The 20828-nt window shown below is 46.2% G+C and overlaps 1 protein-coding gene across 3 annotated transcripts in view; it reads left to right on the top strand.

The window, feature by feature from the left end:
- LOC133355244 (ephrin-A5-like) overlaps window positions 1-20209 on the top strand; it is a 193485-nt gene extending 173276 nt beyond the window's left edge. Inside the window, exons 3-5 of one of the 3 annotated variants that reach the window (XM_061572624.1) lie at window positions 1412-1507; window positions 11484-11564; window positions 15846-20209. In XM_061572624.1, coding sequence (XP_061428608.1) covers window positions 1412-1507; window positions 11484-11564; window positions 15846-15973 — 305 coding nt within the window. In that variant the 3' untranslated portion in view covers window positions 15974-20209. Of the gene's footprint in view, window positions 1-1411; window positions 1508-11471; window positions 11565-15845 lie in introns of all 3 variants that reach the window. The other 2 variants (XM_061572623.1, XM_061572625.1) reach the window with 2 other exon arrangements.
- Window positions 20210-20828: the final 619 nt, after the last annotated feature.

Here is a 20828-nt window from a genome sequence, read left to right as displayed (position 1 = left end):
AGAGTGAGATGAGAGGGGAGGGGTAGGAGAGTGCGTGGAGGGGAGTAGAGTGAGATGAGAGGGGAGGGGTAGGAGAGTGCATGGAGGGGAGTAGAGTGAGATGAGAGGGGAGAGGTAGGATAGTGCGTGGAGGGGAGTGGAGTGAGATGAGAGGGGAGGGGTAGTAGAGTGCGTGGAGGGGAGTGGAGTGAGATGAGAGGGGAGAGGTAGGAGAGTGCGTGGAGGGGAGTAGAGTGATATGAGAGGGGAGGGGTTGGAGAGTGCGTAGAGGGGAGTAGAGTGAGATGAGAGGGGAGGGGTAGGAGAGTGCGTGGAGGGGAATAGAGTGAGATGAGAGGGGAGGGGTAGGAGAGTGCATGGAGGGGAGTAGAGTGAGATGAGAGGGGAGAGGTAGGAGAGTGCGTGGAGGGGAGTGGAGTGAGATGAGAGGGGAGGGGTAGGAGAGTGCGTGGAGGGGAGTGGAGTGAGATGAGAGGGGAGAGGTAGGAGAGTGCGTGGAGGGGAGTAGAGTGATATAAGAGGGGAGGGGTTGGAGAGTGCGTGGAGGGGAGGTAGAGTGAGATGAGTGGGGCGAGGTAGGTGAGGGTAAGTCCATTGAGGATCTTGAAGGTGGGAAGTCAGTCAAGGCTGTACTTTATGACTGTAGTCGACTGTTCCCTGCCATGGGAATGTGGAATTTACCTTGGCACCTCGGAGCCTCCAACAGAGGCGAGCGACACCAAGACTCGTTTGAGCGGAGAGATTCTTTGACATTGCTCTGTGCGCGTGTATGCGCGTGTGTGCACGTGAGTGCACGTGTATGCAGTGTGTGCGCGTGTGTGCACGTGTGTGCGCGTGTTTGCACGTGTGTGCAGTGTGCCTCTCACGTCTAAAACCGGTGACCATTATCTGAACCAGTCTTGGGCCTCCCCAAGGTCGACTCAGCCTCAAATGAGTACCTGGTGCCGGTGTGTAGTAAACATCACCGCTTGGGACGGTTCGGGGGAGCACGAGAGTTGTTTGTGATGTTTGTTGAACGTCTTTCGCACCGTACGGAGCCATCCATGCTGCTGACCGGACCTTTTGCGGATGTCACTCGCCGCCCGTGCAACGCGTTGTGCCTACCCCAGCGACGCGTTCGACATTACGGCGCGACTAACAGTGACATTTCTTCCAAGGTTGGCAAATGCTCGGCAGTGAGCAAATTGAAAATTAGCTGTTAATTTGCGGAATAATGAGCTGAACCCAACTCGGCACGATACTAAGCTGGTAACCATGGCTCCTGACTGTTCTGCTTTCACAGGGCGATGTGTCCTTTTGTATTTGTTTCTCACAACGCATGTGCTAATGGTGTTTGAAACGCGGTAGCATCTGGGTGTTTATTATTTATTATCGTTGTGTCCTAATTGACTTTGCCCGCTCTGCCCCACAGCGACACCACGTCACAGCAGTGGCAAGAAGTGCCTGAGGTTAAAGGTCACCGTGTGCTGCTCAGCCAATTGCTGCTCGTCCAGCTGCTGCACACCCAGTAAGTTGTCGATAAAGTTATTGCATTTGCACATCGAACAGCGGGTTACTGATAAAGTTATTGCATTCATATGTTGAACGTTGGGTTACTGATGGGGTTGTTGCATTTTTAAGTCGAACTGCAGGTTACTGATAAGGTTATTGCAATCGTACATCAAAGGGTGGACTGATAAAGTCATTGCAATCCTAGATCAAACGGTGGGTTATTGATAAAGTTATTGCATTCGTACAATGAACGGTGGGTTCTGGGAAATTTTAGCTTTTCATTTTTAGATTACTGAAATCCATGTCCGCCATTCACGTATTTTTTTAGGCATTAACATACTAGCCAACCCTCCTGATTCAAGCGGTAAGCTGCCGATATTCTGAAACCTTTAAGTGTGGCACGGATTTTCAAAGCTAATCATTCTGCTTCATAAAAATTGAGGGGGTGAAAAATGTGGGCGCAATTTTCCCTTTCAAAAAATGGGCCTGTGGTAAAATGGTTTTAAAAATTGGCAGTCTCATCACTTGAACCAGCAGGTTTGGAAAGTATGCATTAATGTACGGACATTTACAATCACCACTGTCATCAGCATCATTATCAGTGATATGACGGCATAGGGTTGGTGTTCGTAGTATAGCGTGCGACTGTAAATATATTACCAAAGGCAGACACTTGTAATCCCTCGATAGATGGCCCTCATTGTATCGTGAAATCACATTACTACCACGGATTTTGTAATTCAGACGCTTTGCGGAGGGATGTTTGCGATTGGACTGCAAGGATAGGGGGAGGCAAGCAACTTGGCGGTTCGGAATAGGACATGGCAAGAAAATAATCGGAGGCGTAGTCGTGCAGAGGCAGCACGCGATGGGTGGGACACGTGTCCAAGGTGGCGGAGGGCAATTTACCGAGTCAGGAATTTGGCACGAGCAGAGTTTTCTGCGATGACATGTTGACCTCGAGCTTGAATGACTGATGTGGTCAAGTCGAGGAAACAACATACGCGTTTCTTCGACTCGTCCGTATGGGCCAATACACCACAGACGCGAATCACCACTGCGACCACAATACCAATACCCACCATTCGCCAACGAAGCGACGTCACCACGGCCGGCGTCTGTGCCAGGCCGGGTGCACTTTGAGGCCAAGTGAAGTGTCGAAGGCTCGATGACAGGAATGTCACGGGACAGACCCAGGTGCCGTGGACTGACTGACTGAGACGACTGGCAGATGCACCAGCTGTGCCTCCTATCGTGCCAACTGTTAGCGCAACCACCAGCGCCAGCATCATCATAATCGTCGTCATCCGCAACGTCCTTCTATCCACTGCTGGATAAAGGCCTCACCGCACCTTGTCGCTCGTATGGGTTGTTTGAGCGCATACTTCACCAGGGCGGCCCAGCGTGGTTTGCTGAAAGGAGGGGAGAGGGCTCAGGGCCGGTTCAGATATCAGTCGCCACCGATGTTAGCCTAATATTGATCTGAAGTCGGGGCGGGTTCATCGTGCGCAGCTTACTCGCCGGTGAGCTAATTATAGTGAGTCCCTCTCCAAACTGCTTTTCCGGCTCAATTAGCACCGGCTGACAGCGCCCCCCCCCCCCCCCCCCGTATGAATTATTACCAAATAATGGCATTAAAATGACGTTAGCGTGAGCACGGTAACGACGGCAATTATTTACCCCCTTTAATTTAATCAGCCTGTTTATTATCATTGATGTGATAATTATTATCGCTCCCACCATTAGTTTGTCTCCGTGCCAAACTCGGGCGAGATAATTGGCTATTTAATAATGGAATTAAGGGTCTAAGGCAGCAGCTGTGCCACTCCCGGATCCTTTTGGTGTCTTGGACACAGTTAAATTTGCTCATTAAAATGCCCTCCACCTGTGCGCTTTCTTTGCATGCCCATGACCTTGCTTAGCCACCACCCCCCCCCCTGGGGCAGACGTATCGACAGTTATTTAAACAAACAAAAACATTGTCTCGGATGTCTTTAAAATTCCAGCCGACTGACACTTCAGAGCACCTAATCGTGTCAATAACGACCATTTTCATTCCGTCATTTTGAGATAATTTGTGAATGCGCTGTCACTAGCACTAATTAGGCCAAGGAGTCAGCTTTGCAGGGGGAGCTTATTTACTAACAAAATTTATGGCGGGGTGTGGCATTCCTACGCAATTACTGTCGCTCAAGTGACCGTAATTAAATTCTCTGGATAAAGAATATTACGTGGTAATTAATTGAGCGATGCGTATTCAAAGAATGATTAATTTCTTCATTATCTGCCCGTGCACCACTGTTAGGAGAATACACAGACAGCGTGCGTGTACGGGGAGTGTTTATCCACTCTTATCTACTGGCTTTCTCCAGGCACTCTTCCTGTAACACACGAAATACTCCGTTCAGGAATTGGTCAAACATCCCAAAGTAGGACCGTCAAAAAAAAATATATACTCTTGGGACACACCGATGCTTTCTTATTTATTCATGCCTGAGGAATCCTATGAGCTATAAAGCAGCTCTCTTTCACAGGCTTCCAGCAGCATTCGAGCAGCCCTGAGCCAGTGCTGGAAATTCCACGTTCCTATGGTAGCGGCTTTTTTCATGCACGGTAACCACCCTTGAGAACTGGGCTATCCGATAACACTGGTCAACACACGTTTTCTGGCATAAGGTATTCCAACGGTTTTCATGTAATTTTGGGGTGCTAATTCCAAATCTGGCATCAGTTTTTGTCTATCACATCAGGTTTTTGAGATTCAATAAAAACTGCAGAAGAAGAATATTAAATAAATGTGGATATCTACATAAAATTATATTATAAACACACTATCCTAAAAATACAGCACCATATTTTAACACTAAAGCAGTCACTGACTCTCAACAACTTGCAATCATAAGTGACAGAGTTAATTTCGGGTAAAATCAATGAAAATGGAGTATGCCGATAGCATAAAAATGAGATGTGATAGAGCGAATCTGAGATCAGATTTGGAATCAGCACCCTGAAATTAGTCTAAAACAGCTGCAAAAGTCCAGGCCAGAAAAAAATGCTTTTTTTTTTGTTGACCGGTTTTAGCACGTCGACTAATTGGATAACACGAAAACAGTTGGTGGGGGGGGGGGGTGGTGTCGCCTCTGTTGCCACGTGCGCCGCTGGACAGGAGGTGATGGGCGGCGTTTGGTGATGTCACACTGGGCGTGGCTTTCAAAGGGGTTTCCCTCCTTCAGGGGAGGCAGGATGTTGTGTCGGCTGACAATTTGGAAAGTAGTCGATTACAATATTTGAGTCGATCATTGACGAGATCAACTCACTGTCCCGATTGTACTCTTGAATTCCAATCGCGTAGTATTTATTTTATATCACCCTCGAGGGATAATGAGCTCAGTCTAGTCCCAAACCCACGATCGAATATGCAACCTTCCTTTCGAAAATGGAATTCGTCAAATCATCCCAAAAATGGGTGTCGAGAGTCGGCGATGCTTTCGTTGGTAAATAAATGGCAAATTCGAATTAATTGAATGCAAATTTGTCAAGTTTCAATTTACCCAATACACAGTTTAACTACAATAATATATACAATCATAGCCTACGTATTATTGCATACGGATTTAAAACCATCCGGAGCTTTTTTAAAGCTTTCGTGACTGCAGGGATTCATATTCTTGGTTCTTTCGGTAAAGTCACGTAGAAGGGAAATAATAAAATGTTTAGGACGCTGTCTTTCCGACATCTCTGTTTCTTCAACTGAGCATGGCTGCTTGCGTTGTGGCCGAAACGTCGTGAGAATTATATTTAATTGTGTTTTATTTTTATTATTTTATTATTTCCCTTCTACGTGACTTTACCGACAGAACCAAGAAGATGAATCCGTAGCTGTTTCAGCAAAAGTGAGTCGGGAGGAAGGAGGAGGGGGTCCCGCAGTCGTATCTTGAATACCCCCCCCCCCGCTCCCGTTGGAATAGGTCACTGCCTCCCTGTCCATGGGTCTCCGGTTCAAGCCCGCGGGCTGGTTACACCGGGAGTAAATTGGCATCGACTGCCCGCATTTACATTTGTCTTAGCCGCACCGAGTGGATGTCACGCATTGCAATTGTTAAAAAAAGGTCTCCTCCATATCTTTCAGACATTACGGGAGATGGCGGGCGGGGGGGGGGGGGGCGTGTTAACAATGCGAGCGACGGCTCGGGCGTTCAACAAGGCAGCAGCCCTGTGCAACCACGGCCAGCGGCGTTGAGTTTCTCCCGCCGCCCTCGGAATTCGCGATGGGTCGAATGGCCCCCCGCTTTGTGGCTGCTCGTAGTCGTGAAAATTTGCGCAGGATCCACAAGAATCCGCAAGAATCCCCGAATAGGTCTCAGGTTCGGCTCGGGCAATTCATAGCAAGCCCCAAACCTTCCCCCCCGCCCCCACCTTCCCCCACGGCTGTGAAGCACGTGACATTATTGAGCCGTCTCTGTGAATAATTACGGTGAGAGTGAAATTTTCCCGCCTCTTACAAAAGCGATGGGGCAACACACATCTCTGTTGTGTCCTGTTGGCAGATCGCTAAAGCGGGTCCCAGCCGTCTCTCGGTAGGGTGATGACAATTGGCTTCCCCACAAAGTGGTTATCATCTAATTTCACCTGGAGGGATGATGATGATGATGGGTGGAGTGGAATGGAGGCACAGTGGTGGCGAGATGTTAACTACCTCGCCTGGTATACAGGAAGTCGTGGGTTCGATCCCGACCCTGCGTGTCTCTCTCTCCCCGAGGTGGTGTGGGTCCTTTCGGTTTTTCCCCTCCACATTTAGAATCCACATGCGCTTAGAGTATTCGGCTGCTATAAATTTCCACGTGATAAGCCGCTTCATTGAGTTATCATTTGTGGGCAGGTTGCTTCTAAAAAAGAGTTATATTGCTCAGTGGGCCTTACCCGGTGGAATAAAAATTGTTAAATAGTTTTAATAGTTTGATAGAGTGTTTGGCACTCAGGAAGAAACCCAAGTGCCTGCAGAGAATTCACACATACGAGGAAGTAACACCAAAAGGTCCGCAGAGATAGATTCAAGGATCCATCGTCGTACCGTTATCAAATGGCCACCTCGCACACCCGAGCCTATAACACCTGGCATTCCCAATTAGTCACCCATCCAAGTAAAAATAACAAGGTAACATCCCTGCTTTTAACATCCAACCTCCGATGAGTTGCGACGACGTTGTCGGTGATTTGCGCTTTAGGCAACGCAGGGAATTCTCCAGTCTCGTTGTTTCATTCAAAAGTCCCAACAATTCTAGATTTGAAGCTTTCGTGACTGCAAGGATTCATATTCTTAGGTTTTTTCGGTAAAGTCACGTAGGTAAAACATCAAAATTTATAAAAAATAAAATAAAATAAAGATCACGACGTTTCGGAGGCAACACAAGTCTCCGTCATCAGGTGGGACCGTCACAGCCAGATTAGCTCACTTGATGCAGCTAATCTGGCTGTGATGGTCCCACCTGATGACGGAGACTTGTGTTGCCTCCGAAACGTCGTGATCTTTATTTTATTTTATTTTTTATTAATTTTGATGTTTTACCTACATGACTTTACCGAAAAAACCTAAGAATATGAAGTCCCAACAACACAAAACAAACGCTCATCAATTAACGGTCTCATCAGCACCCTGAACCCAGGGCAAACGACGCACGGTTCATCTTCTTGGTTCTTTCGGTAAAGTCACGTAGAATGGAAATAATAAAGTAATACAAATAAAAACATAATAAAATAATTCTCACGACGTTTCGGCCACAACACAAGCAGCCGTCCTCAGGTGAAGAACAGGTCTGTCGGCAGCGTATATTTAAGCTGGGTTGGAGGGGGAAGAGCGCCTTGACAAAGGAATTTGCACATCAAGAGGACGCACGGTTATCGGTCGCTTTGTTTCCCACGCGCCGTTGGCTTCTGGAAGGCGAGCGTGTGCCGTTAGTTAAAACACGGAGGCGGGTAAACGTTTGACTGCGCTGCCTTCTTGCCTTGGGGTCACGCGCTGATGATAATGATGACCGTTACAAAGCAGTTCTCTCTCTGACATTTGTGTTGCGCCCTCAGAGATAAATACACGGCTCCGTTCTCAATTAAGTGTCCGGTGATGCACGCCGTCAGGACATGCTTCCTAATTTGCGCATTGGCGACAGGAAGGACGAAACATATTTTTTCATTGCCATATTTAGAATGTTTTTTTTGGCCAAATTTATTGTGCCTTTCTGCAAGTCATCGCGTGTGCGCGTTTGAAGCTGTTGCCTTTGTAGAAAATAACCAAATTTTGGCAATCGTGTGAGCCCCATTGGGAGAGCATTGGATCGTCAAATTGTCTCCATTATCCAGTGTGTTGTTTATTCCTCTTTAAGAAGTCCTACAAATCTACCTGGCTATGGCACAAGTAACCCCAATCGCTACTTATAAGCGTGGCCATCAGATCGAATTTGTTCAGAAATTATCCGGCCCCGTGGCTCACGGTTGATTGAGCGAGCGGCTCTGAAGGTTTTCGAGTTCACACGCTGGTTGAGGGGCGGTTGACTCAGCTCATCAATTGTCCCCCAGGGGTCGATAAAGTGGGTACCATCTTGTAGGAAAGTAAACAGTGGTTGTCCTGTAGAATAGGCTTGCCCCTGCCATAGCGATGTGGAGTTTCTACCACTGGCTCTGCAGGACTGTTAACACGAGATAAGCGCCAATGCCTCAATGCTCATTTGAGCCAGGAAATCACTTTGACTTGTTAATGTAGGGAAGTGGTCAAACATTCTAATGGGGCATTCTCCTAAAATCACATCTCGAGACTCAATGAGGCTTTCCTACGCAATCATCGGCATCAACTGTTTGGTTTTCATGCAGTAGTTGTGGCCCGTAGGTGAGAGGGCAAAGCTCGCAGTTCGTGGTCGATAAAATTAGTACCACTTTGTGGGGGGAGTCGCCTGTGGCTATGCTATGGGGTCGACTTGCTCCCGTCATGAGAATGTAGAATGTACACTATTGGTTCAAGGCCACAGAGGAGAAGACAATCCATCCCCCGACCATGATCGAGCGTGGAGACGATTAGACATTCTTTTTTTTTTGTAACCCGCATATATTTATCATTAGTGGCCTTTACTGTATTTTGGAATACGTCCCACTCCACCCAATTCCATTCGTGTCGAGAGGAGGAGAAGTGGGCCCTCTGCCTTGCTCGTTCACTCATTAGTCTGTCCCTTCATACCTTCAAAACAAACTTCCGTGCATGAGTCAGTCACTCCCTAAGTGGTAGCTCTTGAGGCTGGGCGGGTAGCTGTTTGTGTTTTCTCATCTTCACACTGCATTCCCCCCCCAAGGACATGCACGCACGTAGCCTTCGGGATGGGCACATTTTTTTTGATTTCCGAGTGATTTGGAGAAAATATGCCGGTCTGTTGATCACAGACAGGTATGCATTATTTACCGGGCATTGTGCGCATCGTTGTGCTGCAATTACGGAGGTACATTGTCAACACGTGCGGCGTGTATAACCAGGCGCGCATGCGCACGCTGGATTTTAACACGTCCTTAAACGGCGGAAGCATTTCGATTTAAAGCTTTCGTGACTGCAGGGATTCATCTTCTTGGTTCTTTCGGTAAAGTCACGTAGAAGGAAAATAATAAGACTCTGCCTTCTCGACAGACCTGTTCTCCACCTGAAGACGGCTGCTTGCGTTGTGGCCGAAACGTCGTGAGAATAATTTTATTAAGTTTTATTTTTATTATTTTATTATTTTCCTTCTACGTGACTTTACCGAAAGAACCAAGAAGAAAAAAGCGGAAGCATTGCCGTTGAGTCGTTGGCAGTGGCGCACCGAGCGCCAGCAACAAAACGCACGGCACGTTCGTCAATAGCACTGCACTCTGCAAAGAAAAAAAAAAGTGTATAATTGGCAAATGGCTTTTCTCCATGGCCGAGAAATCTCGAAGAAGAAGGTCCATGGCCCGAAACGTCACCCTGACGTGCTCCTGACGAACGCGTTGGGTTTCTCTCGGCCACGGGGTTGCCGCCTGTTAAATCGTTACGTGCGATATCCACAAACCGCGCTCGCTTTGCCCACGTGGTGCAAATGAATTGAGTCGCGCGCGACAATGCCCGTGTCATTATGACATTGAAGACAGACTTGACAGTGGCTGGTGGTGCATTTTTCAAGTCCTCACGAAAGTGAGGACTTCGGTAAAGTTACGTAGAAGGGAAATAAAAAAAAAACATATTTAACTTTATTATTTTTTGTTTTATTATTTTATTATTTCCCTTCTACGTGACTTTACCGAAAGAACCAAGAATATGAATCCCTAAAGTCACTAAAGCTCTAAATCGAAATGTATAGAGTTTGCCGCACATTTGTATGCACCGCCAACATGAGTATTCCATGTTTGAGAGTTTTGTTTTAAAAAAAACATAATACCGTGTACTGCCAACTCGCTATTAGTAATACAATCTATTTAGCATTTACTCAAATTTCCCAAATATATCAGCTTTGTGAGCATTTTGTTACTTTTTTTTCTTATTGCTGTATCATTATTATTGTCATTGTTGTTGCCATCATCATTATTTTAGTCACGTGTTTATTTTGTGTCAGCGTTACTCGACAGCAGCCTCTGCCTTTCGTTTGCAACTGCCGAACCAAACTGGCATCGTCACCAAAAAACACAAATTCGACTTCTAACAACATCAACAACAACAGTGCGTCCAGTACCTTTGTGAAATATAATCGAGCTGTCGATATCACAGCCACGCCTGGCATTGTTCGTGCAGCCCGCTGCAATGCTTTTGAGCTCACCGGCATTGTCGTTGGCAATGCGTTAACAATGAGCGAGCCTCACGTAACTTCATGTCAGCTGATCGGGCATGGGCAGAGAGAGACACGGATCAGCCGTGAACACATTGTAGCGCACGGCGTGGGCTGTATGCGACAGGGTGGCGCTGTGCTTCGAGCACTCGGCTGCACACCTGGACAGACCTGTCATTTCGAACCCTGGCCAGGGGTCGACTGAACCCACCCCCCCCCCCAGCCTCTCGTGTTCCTTTACAGGCGTCGATTTTTACATGCACGCCTTTGCCCTAGGAATGTGGAATTTTCACGGCCCCCTACCAGTGGGAGGCGAGCATCGCCCCGTGCGTGCTCGTCAAAGCACCGGGGCAGATACCCCGGGCCATGGCGAAAGATGTTAACTACCTCGCCTAGTATGTAGGAGGTTGAGGGCTCGTGGGATCGATCCCGACCCTGGCGCCTGTATATTTGGAGTTTGCGTGTCTCTCTCTTTCCCCCCACATTTAGAATCAACATCATGCGTTTTGAATATTTGGCTGCTACTATAAATGTTCACATGATGAGCCACTTTCTATGACCTATCATTTGCGGCCAGGTGGCTTCTGAAAAACAAAGCCAAATAGTTCATATTCTTAGGTTTTTTCGGTAAAGTCACGTAGGTAATTTTTAAATTAGAATTAGTAAAAGTAAAATAAAATAAAAGTCACGACGTTTCGGAGGCAACACAAGCCTCCGTCTTCAGGTGGAACCGTCACAGCACGATAGCTTATTAATTAAATTTTTTTACCTACGTGACTTTACCGAAAAAACCTAAGAATATGAATCCTTGCAGTCACGAAAGCTTCAAATCTAGAACCAAATAGCTCAGTGGGCCTCACCTGGCAAATAAAAAAAAAACTAAAAGTTTTAGTTTCTTGTCTTGAAGAAAATTCGATGTCGTCTCCGTTTATGAAGGCGCGTCGGCATCATGGTCCCTAACGGCGACGCGGCAAATCACCGGTCGGCGAAGCCTCGGCCACCTCCTCGCGACGCTGAATCTGGACGATTTAAATGTTCGACGACTTTGCTGTCGATCATCACCACCACCACCGCCGCCGCCGCCACTACTACTACTACTTACGACCACTACAGTTGCGATAATTACTTCGAGTACTCGTCACCTTACTTAATTTTACTTTTAACCCTCTGATGTCCGTGCAGGCACCACCACTAAGATGACGGCTGGTCAGGGCTCGTCCGTGAGTGTAAACAGCAAATCGGATTCTTCGGAAGAACAAGCAGGTTAGCGCATGACCCTACTACTAATACCACCCCGACGCTAATCTCGCGATTACCCTCCCGCTAACCACGAATACAGTATAAAACAACAACAACAAAACCCAGCTTTAGCGCAATCTTATTTTTAAAATGTGTTTGCGCCAAAATGCTTTTAAGTTCATTCTATTTTTATCTCTGCTTTGCCCCTTTTTGCTTTGCCTTGCTGTGCCTGTGTTGTGTTTTTTTACTCTTTAATTTCTATTTCGCATGTAAAGAGAAGAGCGTGACTGTGGAGTGTAATTGCGTTATAAACCGGACATGCGCTCTTAATGAGCTGGAAATCGCTGCAAACTGGTTTGCGTAAATGTCGTCGCGGTGCTAAATTCCCCTATCTAATAAAAATGGTAACGTGGAACGGGATAATTATTGAGGAGGCGTTTTTTAACCGATGGCTTAAGGCGTGTTAAGATTGTCACGCGCCGTTTTTCATAACTAAACACTGCCTTATTAAATCCTCCCATCAACTTGGTCTGGCTGCTCCGCCTGTGCACGTGCTCATGCAGAAACTTGCAAGGCATTATGGGTATTCACACAATACCGTGTTGACCTCGACACCACGTTTATCTCCGCGCGCATTAGCCAACTTAACTAGGCCCCGCGTAATTATTTAAAATGTCTCGCACTAACAGCGCTGTGAATTTACAAGCAGAGGAACGTTAACCTTTTATATATATATTTTAAAATAAATGTGCTTCTTTGCACGTGTATTAGCCACTGCACTTCGCCAAAATCGATGTTTACAAAATAATTACGAACCAGGAAGTAAAATCTATAACGTCTAAACGTAGCTGGCACACTATTTTTATTCATTTGTCTACTTGTGTGTAAAGGCTTATTTATACACGTTTTGGACTTTATTTTAAACTGTAGCTCGGCTAGCATTGAATGGAATGCTGTACGCTGCTTTCCCATCAATTAGATAACTTTGCACAATACAAAATGGACCACTGTGATGCATTAGCATTGGCGATGCCATTCGAAGCCTCCAGAAAAGGATACCATTCATATTATCTTTTCTTTTTTTTCTGCACAAATCGTGTCACATTTGTATCGCTAACAAGCACGCGGCTTGTTTGTAAGGGAATGCTGATTTGTTTTCAGGAAATCTAACTTAAATATTAACCAGGACGAGAATTAATTTTTCAAACACTTCCTTTGCCTTTTCATATATATATACACACGTCATTAAATATGAATGAATCGCATTCTGGTGCACAGAGCCCAGGCCAACATTAAATTGGGAGCATTACCAATGGCAATGTCAAATACGCATTTTCAAATAACTTTGGGTCAATATTGTGGGTGCTGGGAGGCACGAGAGAAGAGATGCAGAGCTTCAGCTCTCGCAGTACAAGGCAGCCTCCGGTTTGCGACGAACCCCATTCACGTTCGTTGACACAGTGCCACCGTGGGTCGATTCACGACGCATCTTCGTACACGACTCCGAACCCTTGAACGGAGTCGGCCTGGTTTCCTCCGATGTGACTTGGCGTGGAGATTTTTGTTATTCTAGAGTGTTTTTTTGTGGGGTAAAAAAAACACACATCGGCAAGTGAAATTTCTACCGTTTCTACTGTCCACGGGAAAAATTGGGCTCGATTTACAACGACGGAGTTTTCCAGGATCGCTTTGCATCGTGAAAGTGGGGGCGGGGTGGGGGGGGACTGCCTGCAGGTCGTTTGGAACGCATTCAGTGTCGTCGTTGTCTGTTCTGTGGCCATCCACGCCCCCCAACACATCTACTTTTACGCACGTGATCACGTGAGCGCAGGGAAGCTAAGCAGGGTTTTTTTTTGCCTGGTCGATGCTTGGATGGATGGCCACGAGTTTGAGTCAGGTGTTACAGGCAGGGTGGCAGTGATTTTTTGACTCCGTGTCCCCTACTGGGCATCTGTCAAAAATAGCTTCATTGCTCATGGGATTACCGTTTACGAGTCTGAGTATCACACCTTTTCTCCGATTTTTTCTGCTTTTCTTACACCTGAAGCCAAAGACTCATTTATGGAATTGGCCAAAAAAAGCATCCCTGTGAAAAAGTAGCCTTGAGGTGCGGTTAAACTTTCCCGGGTAAATATTTGGCATGAAATTCAAAAAGCCTTGTTATTTTAATGAAGTTCTTGAATGGGCACATTCTTTATTCAAAGCCAACATTTGACTCTGTAGTCTTTATCTTTGTACTCCACAAAACGTGTGATAAATTGTTGCATGTTTTGCACGCTGCATTACTTTACATGCACAGTATTTGTGTAAGATAACATGACGGATGGCAAAGAATAAAATTAACCTAATCATTTTTAACACAATTTAAATGAACCTATTGGTTCAGGAGACGAGCTGGAAAAAGCACATTAAATGAATGTCATGCGATGCAAAACACACTAAAGTCAATATTTCATCAACGAAGCCTTCGTCAATATTCAACGCAAGAGTGCAATTGTTATTTTTCTGTATTTGAGTGGTGGCGGGGAAATGAGTAGACAGTTTTGCGCTGAGTAAAGAGAAAATAGGAAATTAAATTGTAAAGCGCGATAGGCCGTATAATCTTATTTGATGTTACGGGTCGATATGTGTTTTCTTAATAACGGTTGCAATGAGCTCTTTGGAAAGCTTTTGATATCAAAATCATAACCTACAACAGATTTAGAAGTTTAGCATTGTCTAAAATGGCAGTATTTGGATGTTACACCATCTTACATTACACTGGTCAACAACAACAAAAAACATTTTTTTCTGGCCTGGACTTTTGCAGCTGTTTTAGACGAATTTCAGGGTGCTGATTCCAAATCTGATCTCAGATTTGCTCTATCACATCTCATTTTTATGCTATCGGCATACCCCATTTTCATTGATTTTACCCGAAATTAACTCTGTCACTTATGATTGCAAGTTGTTGCGAGTCAGTGACTGCTTCAGTGTTAAAATATGGTGCTGTATTTTTAGGATTGTGTGTTTATAATATAATTTTATGTAGATATCCACAGTTATTTAATATTTTTCTTCTGCAGTTTTTATTGAAAATGCAATATTTGATATCTCAAAAACCTGATGTGATAGACAAAAACTGATGGCAGATTTGGAATCAGCACCCCAAAATTACCGTTGGAATACCTTATGCCAGAAAAAGTGTGTGGACCAGTGTTATCTCTGCGTGCTGAATACAATTAGTACCAATTTGTTCAAAGTAAATAGTGGTTGTCCTTTCGAGAGACTGGTTCCCATCATGAAAATGTGAAATTCCCACCGCTGACTTCAGAGCTGGTTGTCACACGCCTGTGCTCCAGAACTTTGCAGGCACGGATTGGCAGATCGCACAGATTGGCGTAACTCCAAAACAAACCTGACTGTGTGGTGGATTAAATCCATCTGTGCGGAGCTTTGAGCCTTAACCCCCTGGTATACGCGGATTTTCCGCTAATTCTCCGATTTGCTCTCGTCGCAGTAATAATACAAAAACCGGACAGCGCTTGAGACTAATGATTTGAGTCGTCATCTGAAACAAATTATGTTTTGCAACAAAGCCAGTTCAACTTTTTAGTTAGTTTTTTTTAAGTTTTCTAATTCATCACTTTCAGCTTCGAGTAAGGGAATCTTTCATTCGCGTTCATTTCACTCTTATTATCGGCGAACTTAAATAACATTGACAGGTTTCGTGGTGCCGCCCTTTCGGAAACGATGGCCCGCGGCGATCTGCCCGTTGGCTGGTTCCAATTAAAACAACACGGCGCGGGCTAAGCACCCAGCTGGCAAGCGTGGTTTTTTCCCCTCCCCACCGTTTGAATGCACACCACGGAGAGGACGTTTAACTCCGCAAAAATATTGAACCGTAAAATCTAAAGTTATTCAACGTGCGCAGGCACTCCACTCGGTACGTCCGTTGCTATGCAGACATTCGCTATTTTACGATCTTGGTTTTTTTGCTGGTAGTGTTTGAGAGAAATGGAAGAATAAGTACACACCGCCCCTCTCCCCCTCTTGCACCACGTGAAGATTTTGGGGATAGCATTTGTCTTCTTCTCCTGAACGTATGGGAAGAGTTGGTTTACTTTTTAACATAAGAGGTGTCGTTTTTTGTATAGCATTGGTTAAAACTAGACTTGAGTTTAAGAGGGCAGTGGGTCATGCCACAATTGAAACAAGTTTCAGTTGTGCATTTCTAACGTTTCCTGAAGTGTGTGTGATCCGGTCATGCAATTGCTTGGCACGTTTGTATGAATTTCGTTAATGTTTTTGTTTATTTCCCAACAGATGATTCGGGAATTGGAGCTTCACAGGCTGCTCACCACGCTGGTGGATATGGTCACATGCACAGGCCTAGCGTAGGCTTCGTCATCGCCGTCGCAGCCTATGCTCTTCTGATATTATTACCTGCGTAAACTGAGCAGCGAAAAAGCCGGACTTTGAAATTTGAAGGATGTTGGCAAAAGAAGAAAGGAGTTAAGAAGATAGGGGGGGGGGGAGGGAAGGAAAAAAAACTGACGCATCTAATTTTAAAAAAAAGTTTCAAGACTTGCTGAAAAAAAATCATGGCCTACAAGAAGACCAAGACAACGCTAAAACGGAGCCATTTGTAAATATGTATTGAAAAACGAAAAAAGAAAAAGCTATACGCCACTGAAGGATCATGTGTTCTTGAACTAAAATGTGGAATCTTTCAGTTTTCACTTATTGTTGCTGAAATTTTAGCTTTGAGCTTTGTATAAAGCAGTCAAACATATTTAGATTTTATTGAAGAGACCAAAATCTTTTGATTTTTAAAAGAGAGCGGAAAGTGACAATGTGGTTATTTGTAACGGTATTTTATTTTGTTGTTATTCCCAAGAGAACAAAGCACCATTATTATTATTAATCACATTGCTATCTGTTAACAAAATCCCATCACAAGACAGATTACTGTAAAAGGGTTAACACTATTATTTTTTTTATCATGTGGCAAGTATCAGATCGCATATAGTGAAATAATTAAAGTTCATTTAATTTGTTCATTTACTGGCAAGAAGTTCCAAAAATCCCTTTGGACGCATAGTGCCTGGGTGGCTCTTGTGTGCTGGAATCTGATTGGTCGGCTGTCTTCTTGCACTGACGCCTCGATTGGTTAACTCTCAATCTGCCGAAGCCTCATTGGCCAACTGTAACTGATCATGTGACAGTTTTTTTAAATGTGTGATGGCAGCAATGTGCCACGCTTTGATGGCGCCAGGAATCCACGGGTGGTTTTTTGTTTGTTTAGCGATACAAGCAAATGCCACGTCCTCTGCCAGTGTGCACGTTATGTGATACACGCGCTCAAATATATAACAGACTCTCGCAGTGGATTAAAACAACTAAAACATTTTAAGTGGAAACTGTTGACACCATAAACCCGCTCTGCCGTTGTTACGCATGAGTAGACACTTTTTTTGGCCCATTTACCGTACTTATCCTGCCACACTGACATTGCAAGATAAATAGCGTACCCACACACAGAGACGTTCTGCAAGTGACATGTTCATTTAAAAAAAAAATGGGAGGAAGATTGCTGCCTTTAGGGTCCCCCCCCCCCCCCGTTCGGTGTGACTCGCTCACGTGCAAAGTGGTTGGGACTCCGAATCTACCACTTTTTCATCGCGCGCACAGCGTCACGGGGTGCGATTGAAGCAGGTGAATAGCGGAAACGATTCGAGGTCTGCGCCTCGCGAGCCGTCGACTCAAAGACACAATTCCGTGTGGCGTTCCTCAAGTCGGTGGCCTGTGTAGTAGTGTAAAAAAAAATCACAACGCTACATTTTGTGAGCTCTGTGCATTTTGGTCGCCTGTGGCCACAGTGTGCGTGCGGGGGGAGGGGGTGGTAGAGCTTAGTCTGGCTCAACACAGCCACTCGATGTCACCGCTGGTGTTTTTGTGAGTTTATATGCTTTTTTTAAAATTTCTCATAATTGCTTTTCTTATTTTCACTTCGCCCATCTATTACTCCAAGTCACGGTGTAAATCCTAGCACGACTGTTCAAATTGCTTGCGCCTTCCCCCTTACCCCCTTACCCCCCGCGATTTGAACCAAAAATAAAAGCCACAACACATGGATGATGGATATTATTATCATCTACGATTTGTGTTTGGGGATCAGTTTCAAATGCCACGTTCGGATACTGCAAGAGACAATAACGAAACAGGACAAATTCTCCGTTCGATGTCCACACATCACGCGCGCGCGAACCCGCGTTGGAGGCTTGCTACGCGCAATCTTTAACGGAGAGGAGCCAACGGCGAGCATAAAGTAAAGTAGACGGTGCAGGAGGGAGTATTTATTATCAATTCCTTCAACGCGCTTGGACCGAGAATTCTTTGCGAGCATGGTGTGTACACAAGCTCGACAGGAGGGTCTTGGCTTCTGTGTCCATACGTGTCCAATTGTGGGATTGAAGCAAGGCAGCGACGGGCAAACCCCTTTGGCTATCAATCAGGACCACCAGCACCCGACGCGATTGGGATTTTATTTCATTGTAAACCTCTCTCTCGCCATATCCTCCCCCCTCCCACCTCCCACTGTCGTAAAAGTGACGCTGCACTCCTCTCCCCGTGGTGGTCTAAGCCTGTGCAGCCATGAAACTGAATTTGTGGTGTCTACAAAGTTCGGTCCTAAAGCCCGGGCAATGCCTTTCTTTCCCCTTGCCATACCCCCCCCACCCCCCCCCCCCCAGGGCCTAGTATATGACCCTGTTAAGCCACACTCTTTCGGGCAGGAAATCTAGGCAGAGCGGGTTGGAGGTGGTGAAATAATATGATGCATTTTAATACGTAGGCTTTCGCGAACAATATTATTCGTAAGAGGTTTTTGTTGTTGTTGTTGTTGTAAACGTTGTGGGTTTACTCTCCAACACACCAGTGTGCTGAACGAGTAACGAATTGGTATATTTTGTTTACGTGACAAAACCTCACTAATCCGCTGCTTCATGTGGTGGCGGATCTAACCCAAAACAAAAAAACTGAACTGCATTATGGAGGATGCATTTTGTTTGTTTGTGTAAGCTTCAGTTGCAATGATGTGTTCACGAGGATTAATAGAAAGAAAAAAAAAGTTTGAACTCTTTGCTACATTATAAATCTGGCCCAGCGTACACACCCTTACGGTTAATTGAAAAACAAAACAAACACGCCGCTTCGTTTTTCGTGGCCTGCGTCGATGCGCGGCCACGAGGCATCGCTGCGTCATGCGCCGGAGGAACAACGTTCTGCGCGCGCCAACGAACGCCGAACGGTCGAGGCAAGTCAAGCGACGGGGGCGCATCGCAGCGCCGATCACGCTCCTTTGAATGCCGTCGACGATTATTAGGCCTAGGCCATCGCGAGCTCCGCGTTCGAAAAATCCAAATATTGACGTTGGACGAGAGCCCCCGAGGTTCATAAATTCCTGGAATCTCGGCGGTGCCGGCTCGGTGCATTAGGACCAGCCCCCCTCTCTTGAGCCATCCCGGGCCTCCTCGCCGATCAAACAGATGGATGGTGACATTGGAAGTGACGTTGATTAATCGCGGCCGGGGTGAGGTATCGGCACAGCGCCCCAATTTGCATCGATCCCGGCAAACTGGCAATAGCGCTTGCGCTGCGGTGATGTCACAATGACATTTCTGCACGGTGTGTGCACAGCCTAATTTGGTTGGGTTAAGCCACAATAAGCGTAATTAAGCCTCGAGCTCATCAGCATGCTTTATAACGACGGAGGGTCAATTTTCTCCGAAGGATTTGTACAACCATGCGCGGGAAATCGATGTCCGGGCCTCCTTAACTGGCGGCGAGCCTGGATAACTCCGTGTTGCCGATGTTAAGATCCCTGCGCGAAGAATGCGAGTTTAAGGACATCACAAAGGGGGCGAAAAAAAGCTATCGTGTAATGTGCTGCTGAAATCCACCGGCGTTAACACAATGTCACCTTTATCTCTGTAACGAAACCTCTCATTACTGGCGTCGTGTGAGAAAAAAAATTGTTAAAGTGCGCAGAAAGATCTAATTTGTCCGGACACGTAAATTACGTTTCCAATTAAGCCAGGGCTTGAGTGAAGTGGGGCGCTGCTCACCAGGAACTGTTGGGACATAAAGGACGGAGACTGGAGAGTGGTGAAGCTCTTTAGTGCCGATGTTGAGTGCCCGCAACAATCAAACAGACGGCCACCTCGCACAGTCCCGGGTGAGCCTGTCGCCTGCGTGGTTCACGTTAGTGCAGAGTCCAGGTGTAACTCTCAGCGGGGACAGGTGTTGTAGCGGTTTTGTCTTCTTTTGGACACCTTCGCTGCGGTGCCAACCGAGATCCACCGCTTATTAGCGCAACGTCGCCCCACCCACGGAACAACAACAACAACAAAACCCAACCACTCCCGTTAGAAGGATGCCGTAGATTTGATTTCGCCAGTTTAGGGACTCGTGCGTTGAGTAAACACGACGCCCCTGCGGCAAGAGTCAGCAAGAGTGACTCTGGGGTCAGCAGGTCGGCTGAAGCGGTCCGGTGCGCTGGAGCTGAGACATCGAGGACAGAGGAATTCGATCATGGTAGCACACCGCAGGAGGACGAGGAGGAAGAGCGTGAAACATGGAAAGAACACAGATTTACAACGTGGATCAACACGTTGGGGGGTGGGGTGGGTCGGTGGTGGTGGGGGGGGCAAATTCGATCCGGCTTGATTGGCGAACAAATCCATTCCTGAGCTCGTCCCTGATTGATTGGTGTCCTTAATTAAACTGGGTGTGTGAAAGCAACGCCGACAATCGTGAACGCGTTAGCAGCGATTCCAAACGGGGCTCCGCCAAGCGCATTTTTGAAACGTAGAGGCGGGGGTGGGGTGGGGGGGAGTGGCATTAATTGAGGTATCGTCCCATTCAAAGAATTACAACATCAGAAGGCGTTTGAACTGCGCGGCCGAAGCGTTGGCAACATATTCCTCGCGTGCTTTTGTTTGTTGTTGTTTTTTTTATTATAAAAAAAATCCCCGCCTCGAGTGATCTTCAACAGCTGCGACGCATGTCCCCAACACCGTGGCGACAGTGTCAAGGTTTTAGAAGTTATACATTTCACGCGATGCAATCTTCAAAAGTGTAAGCGTGTAGTGTTTTTTTTTCTCTCCCAATCTAGCTCTGACTGCCGCCTTTAATAATTAATTGTATGATCCCGCATGGGAACGCCGGTCTAGCCAACTGACTGCAGTTCTGACATATTTCGTTGGTCTAGAACAGGGGTCGGCAACCTACGGCTCCGGAGCCGCA

Source organism: Lethenteron reissneri, chromosome 50 (genome assembly GCF_015708825.2).
Source record: "Lethenteron reissneri isolate LAM-NWPU_2019-01 chromosome 50, ASM1570882v1, whole genome shotgun sequence".
Lineage (NCBI taxonomy): Eukaryota > Metazoa > Chordata > Hyperoartia > Petromyzontiformes > Petromyzontidae > Lethenteron > Lethenteron reissneri.
Note: the sequence above shows the minus strand (reverse complement) of the source record. Positions and strands in the feature narration are given on the sequence as shown.